The sequence below is a fragment of the Hyaena hyaena genome, unplaced genomic scaffold (assembly GCF_003009895.1).
Source record: "Hyaena hyaena isolate Hyena2069 unplaced genomic scaffold, ASM300989v1 scaffold_577, whole genome shotgun sequence".
In the NCBI taxonomy this organism is placed as follows: Eukaryota; Metazoa; Chordata; class Mammalia; order Carnivora; family Hyaenidae; genus Hyaena; species Hyaena hyaena.
Genome location: NW_024081204.1, coordinates 1,056,904 through 1,073,132, shown reverse-complemented (window position 1 = coordinate 1,073,132; position 16,229 = coordinate 1,056,904). Strand labels below are relative to the sequence as shown.

At 38.7% G+C, this 16,229-nt stretch overlaps 1 protein-coding gene across 2 annotated transcripts in view; it reads left to right on the top strand.

Annotated features, from left to right (window-relative positions):
* LOC120248176 (cadherin-6) overlaps positions 1–16,014 on the top strand; it is a 52,419-nt gene extending 36,405 nt beyond the window's left edge. For both annotated transcript variants that reach the window (XM_039256414.1, XM_039256415.1), the window contains 6 exons: positions 202–455; positions 5,816–5,952; positions 8,719–8,840; positions 9,886–10,003; positions 10,133–10,384; positions 15,524–16,014. In XM_039256414.1, the coding sequence (XP_039112345.1) occupies positions 202–455; positions 5,816–5,952; positions 8,719–8,840; positions 9,886–10,003; positions 10,133–10,384; positions 15,524–16,014 (1,374 nt within the window). The remainder of the gene's footprint in view (positions 1–201; positions 456–5,815; positions 5,953–8,718; positions 8,841–9,885; positions 10,004–10,132; positions 10,385–15,523) is intronic.
* Positions 16,015–16,229: the final 215 nt, after the last annotated feature.

Here is a 16,229-nt window from a genome sequence, read left to right as displayed (position 1 = left end):
GCCTGGATTCAGCCCACACTTTTCATCAGGATGGCATGGATCTGAACTCTCATGTCTTTGCCCAATATCATATGTGTGGTGATATTTCTAAGCAATATGCTCATATTCTCTACCCGTGATTTTCAGTAAAAATGCCTCATGTCTCAACTTTCTGTGTCTTGGCTGCTTTAAATATGGTCTCTTCTCCCCACTCACCCCAAGCTCTTGGACTTTGAAAAGAAGAAAGTGTACACCCTCAAAGTGGAAGCCTCCAATCCTCATGTTGAACCCCGCTTTCTCTACCTGGGTCCATTCAAAGACGCAGCTACAGTCAGAATTATGGTGGAAGATGTGGATGAGCCCCCTGTCTTCAGCAAACTGGCCTACATCCTCCAAATAAGAGAAGATGCTCAGATAAACACGACAATAGGCTCAGTCACAGCCCAGGATCCTGACGCCGCCCGGAATCCTGTCAAGTAAGCATCCTTCTGCGACATGTCTTTTTTGTAAACTTCAGTCAATTGCTATTCAAGTATTACCTGCAAGCTAGAAAATTAATGCTTTTTCCAATTAGATATTTGCGTCTTCCTGAAAAACTATTCTAACCAGAATCTTTACTCTCCTTGCTCAATGTAAATATTGTTTTAGCAGTGGCGTAAACCTAAAAGTTGAGGGAAAAACACAAAATGATCTATAGGAGTGTATTGCTTACATGAAAATAGTATAAGATAATACAACAGAATGGCCTGGAATTTTTCTTTAAGGTCTTAGATTTGTCAAAGAGTGGCATGGAGAGAGCACTGTGATTTTTAATAAGCAAGACACTGGGCTGAGAGTCTGTTTTCCAAGAGTGGAAGAATCTATCCTGTAACACTTAGAGACAGAATTATGCTCCGTTTGGATATGTAATTTTTTTTCTTTTTCAGATATGGATAAAAATAAGAACCATTTCATGATATATGTCTGCGAAATCCTGGGGAAATTAATAGAGCTGAATCCTAATTTATACTATGTAAGCAAGCTCTATTTCCCCTATACATTCCTAATACCTTAGCTGTAAATCATGCTGCAAGAAAGCCTCATTGCTCTTTGAAACCACAGATGGTTCAGTATTCTAGAATTTTATCATGAAGGCACTGGAGTCCACAACTTCCAGGCTTTAGTCAGTAGCTTACTTGACTAGATGAGAAAACTGCTAAATCAGAATATCATTGTGTAAATTATCCCCTGTAAAAAAAAAAAAAGTAAGCAGGCTAGAGGAACTCTTACCAGTGAGCCCAAAGATATATTCTGATCAGGGTATCTGCCTTATGCCAGGCATGTTCTAGGCTTTAGAGACACAACAGAGAACAATATCAAGTCCTGATCTCACGAAGCTTACATTTTAATCGGGGCAGACAGAAATAGGCAAACAACAAATACGTAATATTCCAGCTGAAATACATTGTAAGCAGTAAAATAAGAGTATGGAGACAAAAAGTGTCTGGGGTACCATTTTAGATAGTGTGGTCAGGCTTGCCCTTGGTAGGAAATCATTTGAGTAAAGATTTTATTGAAATGAAGGATGAACCATGAACATACCTGGGAGGAGAATATTCCCAGAAGTGGGAAAAATGAGGGTAAGGTCTGATACCAGAACTTGCTTGGCATGAAGGAGTAGCAAGGAAGCTTACAAAGCTAGAAGAAAGTGAGCAAGGTGGGGAATGGTTGGTAAGATATGAGGCAATGGGAGGTTTGGTAGGTGGTTAAGTGGGGCAAGTCCTATGGATGTTTGAAGGCCTTGGTGAAGACTGAATTCTATTCTGATTGATGTAGGAGGCCACTGCAAAGCTTTGAATAGGAGTATTATCTAATCTAAAACTACTTTTTAAAGAGGATCACACTGACTACTGCATGAAGAATATTACTGCAGATAAAAGAGTTTGAGGTTCTAAGGCATTTTCTACTTTTCAACCATGAGCCCTTTGTTCAGATGAAACATGATAGCAAGTCCCACAACTAAAACACAAAAATGCACTGACTTACTTTCAGGAATTAGTTTTAAACCATTGGGAAAACAGACTCTGTTGTTTTGTCTTCCTATTGGAACATCTCAAGACTCCTTGAATTGGACTATGGTCAACCCAAAGTAGTCACATGTAAACTCCATGGATCAATTGTTCTATATACATTTAATATTATTAATAAGAAAAATGAGTGATGACCTTTGCTTGTATAAGACAAATAATTTTAAGTACTTTCACAACTGTTCTCTCACTTGGAGTTTGTCCTAAGTGTGTAAGGAAAAAAAATCTTAGCAAGTCAATGTCAAGACCAATTTAAAAGGGTTAATGCTAGAAGTTTATATAAATATGAGTTTTGTTACCTCTTTGATCATTCAACATGTTTTTAATTGAAAGAGATAGTGTCTCCTGGGAATTTAGGCTGAATTTTTATGTCTATTTCACTTTTTATAGTGAATATCATTTTAACCCACTGCATTATTTTATGTTTTATTAAAGGAAGTAGCTGGCTTGTCAGACTAGGTTGGCTCTCAGCTAATTTTAAAGTTTTCTATGCCAGCCTTTTCTTGGTACATATGGATTTCATATATAGATATAGATTTAAGGATAAAAATACCAATAAAGATATAGTAAGGATATATTGGTATATAAATGCATATTCCAATGAGTCCTTTTATAGGATAAAATTGATTCTTATATTGGGAAAGTATATCCACACATAGTTTTTGGTTATCCAAGATGTAAATATTTTAACAACTAGGTGCTAGACAATGTTAAGTACACAATTAATACTACAGAACTCCTCCCCGAAATATTGATTTATCATTATGCAGGCACAAGTTTTTAATTTTTTAATTACATAAAACAATTTTCTTCCAATAACTTTATCAGAAATGCCCCTTGACTTCCATGAAAGGGTATTATAAAATGTCTGAATAGATATTATGAAAAATCTACATGCAAACATACTTCCTTTCCTGGCCCACAAATCTCCCTGATTGAGAGGATACATTAGAAGACAAATTATTGAATGACAGAATATAATAAATTCGGGGGAGGTGGGAACGGGAGAAGAACTACCTAGCAAAATAATCTGCTATAATCATGTTAAGATTGACTACCTTGTTGCTCTGTTACGACTACAATTGATGTGACTGGACAGTAAATATACTATATGAATTGAAATTACTTTGGAAAAAAACAAAAAACAAATAAGACTTCATGTTCAAACATCTTTCCTAAACAATGTAGATATCTGAAGTTTCTTATTAATTTTTAAATCTCCCAATTAAGGGGAAAACTCATATACAATTTTGATATTTCCTAAATAGTTACTTTCTCTTTAAAGTTTTAAGCTGCCTCCAACTAACAATTCTTCATGCCATACCCTTTACTTCCAAGGCTTGACTGGAAAATATTACTTCTAAAACTTAAGACTATGGCAGGAAGAAATTAGACAAAGAACAAGAAAATATTACTGCTGTATATAATTGTAAGAGCTTATAAGGACAATAAGCAATGCATCTTAAGCTCGATTTTTTTTCATGAAAAAAATAGGCAAAAAAATGTAGGCAATTATTAAAATTCCTACAAAGTCTTTGAATACTGAAAACTCCTTTTTGGGTAACTAATTATATGCTATAAATATTTGTCATTCTTAAATTAAAAATGAAGGCAGGTGATCAAGTTCAATGCTGTTGCCTACATTCTTAATAAGCATTGATTCATGACATAAGTGGCTAAAGTAAGAGCTGTTTCATCTGTAAGAGATGAACACTTAATAATAACATATTAGGTTTATAGAAACTAAAATTAAAATTCTGAGGTGGCCTGAGATATATACATATAGAAAGATATATATATATATATATATATAGAAAGATATATAGCTTTTTTGAACTTCATTAATTCTCTTTAATATCAGGTTTAAATAGCCTACAATAATCAAATATTTATTTAGACCCCGACAGATGACAAAAATATATTTTATTAAGATAATTCACCAGTTATATTTTAAAGCAAAATAATCAATTGAAACAGAATCTACACATTAGTAACAAGAGTTTATTTTTCCTGGAGCATTCATAATAAGTCTACATGTGTATGAGTAGCTAGGTCATTTACTTCTTTGTATTTCTACTGAGCCAACATTCTTTTTTTTTTTTTTTTAAATATTTATTTTTGAAGGAGAGAGAGAAAGAGTGTGAGCAGGGGAGGGCCAGAGAGAGAAGGAAATAAAGAATCCAAAGCAGTACTGAGCCAACATTCTTAAATCTTCTATCATGACATACATTTTGAGAATCTAGCTAAAATGGGCAATTCTTTCCCCTAATGACCTTAACATATCAAACCTCTTCTGAGTTTTCTCTTTAATATCCCCTACATAAAACAAAGTGCACACATATTTCCCCATGTAGTGCTATTCCAAAAACTAGTAATAAATTTATAAAGAAGATAACATTTGTCAAAATTTACTAGTCTTCCATCAATTTCAGTGCAGAAAACTCTGTCCTTTAATTTCTTAAGACACCTCTTGGTTTCCTTTGAGTTCTCTTAACTCCTTAAATAGTTATCAAGTTCCTACTCTGCTCTGGGCACTGTTCTGGGCACTAGGGGTCTTAATTCTCCCATCATCTTTTTTTTTTTTTTTAATGTGTATTTGTTTTTGAGAGAGAGAAAGAGCATGAGTGGGGAAGGGGGAGAGAGAGAGGGACACATAGAATCTGAAGCAGGCTCCAGGTTCTGAGCTGTCAGCACAGAGCCCAATGCCAGGCTCAAACCCACAAAACTTGAGATCATATTTGAGATGAAGTCAGATGCTTAACTGACTGAGCCACCCAAGCAATCCCTTCCATCATCTTTTAAGTGATTCTGTCCTTAATATTTTTCTCCCTTCACTGGACCTTCTCTTCCTAGACAGTTGAACAGGAAATCCAAGCTGTCAATCTAGCTCTTTCTCTTCCCAAACTTTCCTTGGGCACCTCAGCTTCAATATCAAAACTGGAACTTACAATCTTCCCCAAATCCTGTTCTTCTCTTGTACCACTTGGGACGGTACCAGCCAACCATTCTCCTCAATCCAACCAGCAATCTTTATTAAACACGATTTAGATTACAATCCACTGGTATATTTGCATTGTTCTTAGGACAAATCCCAAATCCTTGGCCTGTGCAGCCCATTCTTCTGCAGTCCACCCTCTGAATCTCTCCCCAACCTCATCTTCTTTCTCCCTTTCCTACCTCACTAACTGCAGCCACACCAGCCATTTTTTGCTTCTTTCAACATAATGATTTTAAAAATAAAGTGGATAATAGAAAGCTAGACAAATAACCCTACTTATGCACATGAACACATACATACACATTAAAGTTCTAAGATTCTAAAAACTTGAGTTAAAAAGTATTAATACACAAACTTGATACAAATTACCTATAAAAGAAACTTTATTGTTGATTTTCAAACTCATGCAACTTGTCTAATGGGTTTACTATTAGGATCTCAGTTGTAAAGAATTTATTTCCCAGATATTTTGCTTAATATTAAGTTATAGATATTCAAATATGTGCTCCAGGTAGAAAAAATTCATGTAACAAGACATTCTGGGAATAGTTTCTGGATGTGAGAATAACAAATACAATGAAGACCTTTCTAGCATTGTTTGAGGACAGACAGTAGCTATACTTGTGGTGAGCACAGCACAACATACAGACTAGTCAAATCATTATGTTGTATACCTGAAACTAATGTTAAACAGTGTGTGTCAACTATCATTTGTTAAGAAAAGAAAAGAAGAGAAAAGAAAACCATTCTAAATTCTACTCTGCATTTTTAGGTATTCTGTTGATCGACACACAGATATGGACAGAATATTCAACATTGATTCTGGAAATGGTTCAGTTTTTACGTCGAAACTTCTTGACCGAGAAACATTGCTGTGGCACAACATTACAGTAATAGCAACAGAGATCAGTAAGTCTAACCTCACAGGGCAACCGTCTCCTATTGATGGAGTGAGTGTCCCAGCAAGGGCTGGTGAAGCAAGGCTGAAATTAATCACTCTGTACTGATATCCTATTCGATACATACTGAGGGAAAGAGCCCTGTAATGATTTGTAGTGATGTTTCTTCGAGGCATGTGTTCGTTCATTCACAAATGCAGAGGCAACTGTGGACATCCCGTAGTTTAGAAATAATAACATGAGAATGTACCTCTCAAATGAGGTTGGACTGGTACATATCGGATTTGATTCCCAAAAGCTTTATACATCAGAACATTACAGAAGCAACTGAAAAAATGGACTCATGGTTAGGATTGGTGGGGAGGAGAATCAAGTATATTAAAAACTGTAAGCATTATTTAGAAACCTTTCAGATCTCTATGTTCTGGCTTTCTACAGAATTTCTATTTCAAAAATCATTTCAGAAGTAAGAGATATAAATTTTAGTTTTTCCATTGTACACCAAAGTGAGCAATCCAAACCACCAAGTAATCAATAAAATGTTTAGAGCGAATTTTATGGAAGTCACCATGAAACTGAAGGCAAAGAAAAATAATGCCAAATGAATGCTTCAAATAAAATGATTATACACAGTGGAAATTGTGTAATGTAAACACAATGTGTAGGCCTAAGTACATGAAAGAAAAGTATTTTTAAAATAACATTTAAATGTTTAAAAATAGGCTTCTAAATTATAGCTCATTTTTTACTTTTTGTTTTTGATTTTAAAAGTTCAAACATTTTTAGCTCAGTTGGGTATCTGGTGTGAAATATTCCATGTCTAATTGTATATTACATTAGTTTTCTTTTTTCTTTTTTTTTTAATATTTTTTTATTTATTTCTAGGAGAGAGAGAGAGACAGTGTGAGCAGGAGAGGGTCAGAGAGAGAGGGAGACACAGACTCTGAAATAGGCTCCAGGCTCTGAGCTGGCAGTCAGCACAGAGCCCGACGCGGGGCTCAAACCCAGGAACCGCGAGATCATGACCTAAGCGAAAGTCGGACGCTTAACCTACTAAGCCACCCAGGCGCCCCTACATTAGTCTTCTTTGTCAATATAACTCATGGGATTTGATATGGCTGAAGGATATTGAATAGAATAATAAATAACCAATATGGGCAATATGAAGCATTGCCTTGTGATAGTGTTAAGAACTCTTAATTATAAATTTGTTAGATAGGAATATGCTTTTCAGAACTTACGTGTAGAGACTAATGCAGATACCAATGGCAGGGCACACTTAAAGCTTTAAAGTTACAAAATTATTTTTCACACTGAAAAGGACCATTTTTTATAACATCATGAAATTTCATTTTTTACTGAAGTAGTCATTTCATGCATATTTTAAGCTTTGTGCCTAATTTTTTTTAAAGATTTAATGTTCTGTGATATATTTGAAAGTACTTACTAGTGATAAAGACCTTTTAAAACTTTATCTTTGGCAGCTCTGACTTTGGAAGACTGATGTGGGCAACATTTTAGATGCAAAGGAACTTAAGAATCTTATTGTCTAAACTTCTTAACTATCTTTGATGCAACAGAAGCCCAGAGCTTATGTAAAACCAGCCCACTCCCATCCCAGGGCCTTGGCACTTACCGTTCCCTCTATCTGGAGAGCTGGAAATATTCACATGTCTTCATTCTTTTTATTTATGTCTCTGTACAAATGGCATCTCATGAGATGAGACTGAGTGGTCATCCCATGCAAAGTATCACCTCCGTCTCTCTCCAATCCCTTTCCCTGTTTAATTTCTCCATAGTATTTGCCATCTGACACATTATATATTTGTGTGCTTACAGTTTGTCTGTGCCCATTAGAATAAAACTCCAGGATGCAGGATTTTTGTCATGTTCCCCATATGTCCCAGCACCCCAACCAGTGGCTGCCACATATTAGTAATTAGATGCTCACTAAATATATAAGATGTGAACAAATAGATACATATGTGAAGTGAATGAAGAGTGCTGAGTTCAGAGATTCTAACTCCTGATTCTCCCCCAGATACTTCCTTTGTCTCCAGTCTTCAAACATGGGTGCTGCTCTCTCGCTATCCTAGATGCACAGTCTGGGCTTGGAGTCAGACAGACCCAAGTTTAAATTGAGGCTCTACTTTTTACTCATTATCTCCTTGAAGATGGACAAATTACCTAATATATCTGTGCCTCAGCTTCCTCATCTATACAGTAGGGGGCAAAAACTGTATTTAAATGCAAAGTTTGTAAGGATTAAATAAGTTAATATAGCAAAATGCTGAGCAGTACATCTAGCTCTTATTTAACACAAAAACTAAATAAGACGAAAACAACCATTGGCTGACAATAATTGGTTTTCTTACCCCCACCCCCATCCCCGTTCTTTCTTTTGTCCAAATTTTCCCATCTCTTGCTTCTTTGGCTTCCTCTTAAAAATACGTCTCTCAACTGCCTTTCCTGGTAAAGCTTTTCTTTTTTTTGTGTTTATTTTTGTGTTATTCTGGGGTTTGCTATATAGTTGCACTATATCAACACAAGTAGCTTTATCTCCTAGGTATTTCCAGCAGGTGTACCCAACTCCAGAAGTATTCTTTTTTTGTGACTAATTTTTTTGTGTGACTAAGTTGGCACACAGTGCCCTGTGGTACTCAGAGCAACCTTGGGGAATCTGCGTATGAATGAAAATGGGAGTAAGTGACTGTTGTCTAAAGGGGATTGACAATGACCTATAAATGCCTATTCCTTTCTTTTTGGCATGTTGCAGATAATCCAAAGCAAAGCAGCCGAGTCCCTCTCTATATTAAAGTTCTAGATGTCAATGACAATGCCCCGGAATTTGCTGAGTTCTATGAAACCTTTGTCTGTGAAAAAGCAAAAGCAGATCAGGTGAGTTTCATAAGAAAGTAAATTAATTTAGTCAGATTAATTTAGATCTTCTAATAATTCAGATGATACAACAGAGCTGAGGGCCAGGTTTGAATTATCTATGAAGTAAATGCTAACAAAATTAATACTATAAATAAGAACAGAATGAATGTTTAACTTGCATAAGAGAACAAACAGTTTTTAAGAACTGGAAGTTCATCATTCTCAGAGACTGATGTGGATTCAAATCAGTCTTAAGTTTTCATTAAAATAGATTAGTCACAGCTTTGTTGGAAAAATCTTAACTGGTGAGCAGATACTTTTAATTACCATGTATATAGGAAAGCAGTAACTACAACATATTTTACAATTGTCTATAATTCATAGTTCCACTTATTTATATTTCCCATCTGCACAAGTAATACACATTGATGAATGTTTTCCTGTTTTACACATTTGTCCCCACCTGAAATAGGTCTGTTCTACCAATGGTATAAAATCATGTTACAGTTTGTCGAAATAGCAGTACACTGTTAAAATACATGTTAAAGTGGGAAGCTGAAGTGTTTTATGTACAAACTTTCTTTCTGGCTTTTATGCAAGTCGATGGCTTATGTATATGTCAAGACTGTATTTCTAAACAGGCTGTTGTACAGAGTCCCCGATTTTTTTAGTTGAAATGCTGTCGTAGATCACTGTGATATTTTATAGTTTTGTATTACTCTAGGACAGTGTTTCCCAACCCAAGTGGTTTTGCCCCCAGGGGACATTTTTGATTGTCACAAAGAGGAGGTGTTACTGGTATGTAGTGGGAGGAGGCCAGGCTTGTTACTAAACAACATACAATGCCTACAGTGCCCAGGAGAGCTCCAAAACAAAGTATTATTCCGGGCTCTATCTCCAACCCATCGTTGCACTGCATAGAGTGGATTCACTCTAAATTTTCTAGAAGCTATCATTTTTAAATTAGAATCAGAAATCATTTAGTCAAGCAATTTACTGCAAAACTGTAAGGAATGCTTTTGAGTTACCAAATTTTATAGCAGCTTTATGGTCTTGATTTTAGTTGATTCAGACCCTACGAGCCATTGACAAAGACGACCCTTATAGCGGGCACCAATTCTCATTCTCTTTGGCCCCTGAAGCAACCAGTGGCTCAAACTTTACCATTCAAGACAACAAAGGTAAATGATCCCACGTTACTTTCTCTGTGTATATATTTATATCTTTATCTGTATCTATCTATTGGCATCACAACGTTGCAATCCATGATGGGGTATGTACATAACATTGACTTTGTTTTCTGGTTCCAGATAACACAGCAGGAATCTTAACTCGGAAAAATGGCTATAATAGGCACGAGATGAGCACCTATCTCCTGCCTGTGGTCATTTCAGACAACGACTACCCAGTCCAAAGCAGCACTGGGACAGTGACTGTCCGGGTCTGTGCATGTGACCACCATGGGAACATGCAGTCCTGCCATGCGGAGGCCCTCGTCCACCCCACGGGACTGAGCACAGGGGCCCTCATTGCCATCCTTCTGTGCATCGTGACCCTACTAGGTAAACTGCTTCTCCCTGCATCCTATCTCCCCATGAGGGGCACACACTGTTACTGTGACACTCTAGATTTATCCGCCTCCCCCATTAAGGCATACAGCCCGCTCTAGGTGAGTAGAGTTATGTGCTGAGAATCTGTGTTGTTCAACCATGAACTAGTTTTTGTTTGAAAAATAGCTTTGGAGAATGAACAGATGTGAAACTTGCCTATGTCTTTACCTACTCAGGGAATCATTCACCAAAGGAAATCTCTTGTCTATCAAACTGGGAATGAATCCCCTGTGGGATCTGAGGGCACTGTAAATAGGTCTTTTTCATTTCATTTGTTGTTTAATATTTAACCTGGTAAACATTGTTAAAATATAAAGAGTGAGAGTCATCCGGCATGGAGGGTGTGATGGTAGCCCTTTCTATGAAGGTAAAGTTAAGATCAGTGGGAAAGGGGAAAGAGAAATGTGATTCGCATGGAAAATAAAGGAGCAGTTAACTTTTCTTCAAACCAGCCAACTTGCTTTGATCTACCTATTTAAATAACTACCTTCTTAGCATTACTTCCAAATGCCACATACACATGTCTATTATTTCTTGGACTCTCAAACATAAATAACTTCTATGACTGAGGAAGTAAATCTGGGACCTAAAAGAAATGAATGCAATCAAGGTAAAAATCAAGGTTCAGCAATGATTCGAAATGAAATTTTTATCCCCAACCAATGAATTAAGCACACAGGTTGAGCTCAAAATGCTCTACAGACTGTTGCCTGTTATGAACTAAGAAATCAAATATTAGTTAACTCAGTCCTTCCAAAAATCAAAGTAAGCTCACCTACACAAAGGAAGAAAGGTAAGAAGTTAAGAGTCAACCTGGGTTGCACAGGAGGGGAAACTTTTCCAAAAAAATGACAATATAGAGACTTTGAGAGGAGTAAAGAGTAAAGACCTACATTTTTCCAAGAAGAGAATATCTAGGGATCCCTGCTCAAGAGCTTCACATTCCATAGCATTTTGCTAATTATAACAGAAGTCTGAAAGTTAACTACAGAACTGTGATTCTCTTTGTCAACAAAGATTTGGGGGAAGTATTTTAAGATATGAGGATAAATAAAAGCTGACAGTATGCAAAGACAAATCAGTGTTTCTAATGGTGTGAGTCTGTAAAATTTGTTTTGGAAGAGAAGGATATGAATATTCTTTTTGATAAAAAAAAAAAAGTTCTTTTTAGAAGGGCTGAATTGGAAGGGCTGCGCTCAAGGAGAATTCCATGGACATTGTGTGGTCTGTAGAAAGAAAGCTGACTCTCATCTCAGGAAGTGAGTCTTCCTTTCCTTCATCATCTACCCATTTTCTCCTCTCCACCTTTTTCCTCACCAACTCCCCTTATCCTCCCTTTTCATTTCCTTCCTCCAATGAATTCACTGTCTCCTCATTACTCCTAACTTGTTTCAGTGCTTCCTACAGCTGGCCTCATCCTTTGGAATTCTGTACCCAACAAAACGGGAGATCAATGGGATTTAACCTTTACTAGGCTAACACTATGGGCTGCACACAGGGCAAGATGCTTCACAACTGTTTTTCTCACTTAACCCTCAGAACCATCTGGTATATATTTCTTTGTACCTCAAATTAGAAAACTGAGGCTCCAAGATGTGCAGTCAGGTAGCCAAGTCACACAGCTAACAGGTGTTGGGACAAACTACAAAATGCAGGTCTTCTCCCCCTGAGCCTCGGTGCTTCTATACTGCTCTCTACTTTCTTTGTGAGCTCACAGAAAGTAAGGCAATTTCCAGGCTGAAAAAAAGCTTGAACTGAAAACGAGGCCACTGAAGAAGGTGGAAGCAAACCTGAGATTCTGTAAGAGAAGGAAAGCCACATCAATAGAGGAGAAAACCTACAGTCAATAAAGTGGATCATGTGGCGTCTCTTGTTTTATTTACAAAAATAAAACAACAGGGACTCCTGGGTGGCTTAGTTCGTTAGGCTTCCAACTTCAGCTCAGGTCATGATCTCATGGTTCGTGAGTTCGGGCCCCACATCAGGCTCTCTGCTGTCAGCTCAGAGCCTGTTTCGGATTCTCTGTCTCCCTCTCTCTCTCTCTCTCTACTTCTCCTGCGCTCTTGCTCTCTCTCACTCTGTCTCAAAAATAAATAAACATAAAAAATAAAAATAAAAAATAAAACAACAGTAAAAACGACTACTACATCTCGTGTCTCTGTGGTACTTTAGACTCTGCACAACTTTTACGTTTATTAACTCATTCCTGACAACAGCACTGGGCATTGTGATAGTGCTTCCCTTTTACAGAAGGAAACACACTTAAAAAGGTGAAATGATTTAAGTGAGTGTAGGCAGGCTGATTTCAAGTGACTTGCTACCTTCTAGCTTTATGATGGGATTTGAACACACATTGGTCCAAGAAACCCGCACTCAAAATCTCACTGCTGTCCTCTGGCCTCAGGGGATTGAGAAATGCAAAAGGTCAGTCACTGGGAAGAAAGCTATTACTTTCTCAGAATGTATTTTTTTTTTTTTTTGCTCCACATGCTTAGAACTCACATCGTTAGTTTATAAAAGTTAGCTTTGAGAAAGATCTCCCTTCCAGAATCTGTTCAGATGTACTCAGGGCTAAGAAGAAAAGTACAGGCAGTTGTAGCTGTAGGAGAATTAGGCCGTGAATGAACACCTTTGATTTACCGACTGTGCCCTCTCTTCGAGGCAATCGCACTTTGGGGTCTGCATTGGACTAAAATAAAAGATACAGATAGCCAAAGCTGGGGAAGAACTAGGAAGTGATAAATGCCTGCTATCTTGCCTTAAATGGTGGCACAAACCATTGTACATACGGGTTTAATTCTTTCCAAGAGCATCATCTTGATGCTATTCTCTAACGTCCCAGGCCATCCTCAGTTACAGTCCTCTGTTTTGCAAACCCTTGTCATTGGTCACACTGGAATCTGGAGTAAAGAGTTGACTATGAGCATCCCTGGGCCCAAAGCCCTGCAGTTGTCCACTCACCTGCACCTCACGGTAAAATGAAGACCTACAGAAGCCTCCAGGCCCCACGTGACAGGGCCTTTCCCTCCCCCTTTCCTCTCCTGGCCTCCCTCAGGTGCAGTCGTGGCGCCTCCTGGCTGTTTCTCAAATACTCTAGGCACCCTGGCACCCCAGCCTTTCTTCCAGCTCTGTCTTCTTCACCCGACACCTCCTCGGATAATTCCTCATATCTTTGCTCAAATGTCACTCTTCTTTAAAAAAAAAAAACAAAAACAAAAAACACCGTCCCTCAATCATACACAGAAGCACTCCTCATTCTCCTTTCTCTGGTTAACTTTATGTTTCCACTGCACATATCACCTTCTAATGATTTCCTTATTTATTAGACACATTATTTGTGTTTTGGTCTCCATCCACCACTACCGCCACCTCTGCTCACCTCATTAGGATGGGGCTCTTGATTAATGGTTTTCATTGATAGTGCCTAGAACTATAGCTGGCATGGAGTAGGCACTACATAAATAGTTAGTGCATGAATAAAAACACAAATGCCCTGGATGGCTGGGATGAATGAGGGATGAGGATGCTGTTTGGCAGCAAAGACAATGTGTACAATTGCACAGCCACGTGCTTGAAAATGGCAACATTGGATATCCTTTAGAAATAGTCTATAATCCAAGCATGCTTTAACACATGGTGATTAATAAGAGTGTGGCTTTTTACTTTGACCTCGATTTTGATTGTTTGTACATGTGACATCTCTTAATCTCAACTTTCTCTATGTAAAATGGGGTTCTAATGATGGTACCTACTTTGCAGGGCTGCTGTGATAATCAAATGAGATTAAGTATGTAAATGACTTAGCACAGTGCTTAGCACATAAAATGCTCTCAATAGATAACCAATTATTACTAATACTATTAACACCTGAAATTTTAATATATAGATACGGGAGTATGCACATATCCATCATTATATGTGTAGCTGCACATATCTACCAAAAGCCATTATTCTGTAATTTTTACTACAGTAATTCAATTTTTATGACTCCTAAAATCTGGACCATGTTATGGATGAGAAAATAAAAACATTACTAGTACTTCTTGCAATAAACACGCCTGGACAAACCCAGTTTAACAATACAGGTTCTGCCCTGGCTTGCTGTTTTCTCCCACCCGTATGTCCATTTGGAGATGGGTCTCTCTACACGTAGCCAGCTGTGCTCTACTCAGCCAGCTGCAAAGAAACATCAGGAGTTATTTAAACGCAGTTCTCGCTTTGCCTCTAATTTGAGTTAGGAGGAAAAATCAACAGAACCAACATTCCAGGCATCAAACTTATGAAAGAACTCTGAACCCTGAAAGAGTTTTTTTTTTTAAGCTCCATCTTAAATGTGTTTATTTTGCTTAGCTCAAACAGAAATAAGCTGGTGTGTGTCTTATCACCTGCCCCCTTTCAAACTGGCGGGTCTTGAAGTCCAGAATGACTTTCTGAGTTGTATCTGGGCTTCTCCAGGTATTACCTGTAATAATATTTCTTATTATTAGAATGGTATGCAGAAAGGTATGCAGACATTCACATCTCTACTTTGAGTTTTAAACTAATTTTACACTTCTCTCAGGGGGAAAAAAGAAGAAGAAGAAGAAGGCAGAGTGCAAAAGTTATTTTAGATGTGTAGTTATGCAAACCCTTCAACACATCCCGAAGGTGCCAGCCTTGTGCTTATAAGCAGTTTCAGAGCATTTCAGGTGTTCAGCATAATTTGCACTCTTATTGCCGCGCTCTAGCTGTGTTTGAGCGGGTTTTTTATTATTATTATTATTATTATTATTATTATTTTATTTTTTCCTTGCCTTCAGACTAGCTTGCCGTTTCAAAGCGAGAGGGAACTACTGACAAAATATGAAGGTGTTTTATCTTCTACTTAAAGTGTAACTTTCAAAAATTCTCCTCCGTTTTGAGGGGGGGGTGGGGGGGTCCCTGGTTTGATCACGCCCGGAGGCAAGCGCAGCCTTCAAGGCATAAGAGTTGAGTCTGCAGTTTTCCTGGAGAAGTTTTAAAACTTGGCGTTGCAGCGCAGCGTTGCTTGCTGACGTTAACTGGGCGGCAAATTAACGTCCCCTTCCCTTTCTGCTTTGTTTCTGCTTCCAGTGACAGTGGTGCTGTTTGCGGCTTTGAGGCGGCAGCGGAAAAAAGAACCTTTGATCATTTCCAAAGAGGACATCAGAGACAACATTGTCAGTTACAACGACGAGGGTGGCGGAGAGGAGGACACCCAGGCCTTTGATATCGGCACCCTGAGGAACCCCGAAGCCATCGAGGACAGCAAATTGCGCAGGGACATCGTGCCCGAGGCCCTTTTTCTGCCCCGACGGACTCCAGCAGCTCGCGACAACACCGACGTCCGGGATTTCATTAACCAAAGGCTGAAGGAGAACGACGCGGACCCCACCGCCCCGCCCTACGACTCCCTGGCCACCTACGCCTACGAGGGCACCGGCTCGGTGGCCGCCTCTCTGAGCTCCCTGGACTCGGCGACCACGGACGGAGACCAAGACTATGACTACCTTAGCGACTGGGGCCCGCGCTTCAAAAAGCTGGCAGACATGTACGGAGGCGTGGACAGTGACAAAGACTCCTAATGCGCTGCCTTTCTCGGTCCCCGGTCCCTCCCCCCCCCCCGGTCCCCTCCCCGGTCCGCGGGGTGGCGGTGTCCTCCTCCGTGCCCGCTGCTCCGCGGAGGGGCCCCCGTGGCCCCCGCGCCCGCCGTCGACGGCTGCAGTCCGCGTGGATCCAACGCTAGGGACTTTTTTTCTAGTACACTTTTATGAGCTTCCAAGAGGCAAAGGTTTATTTT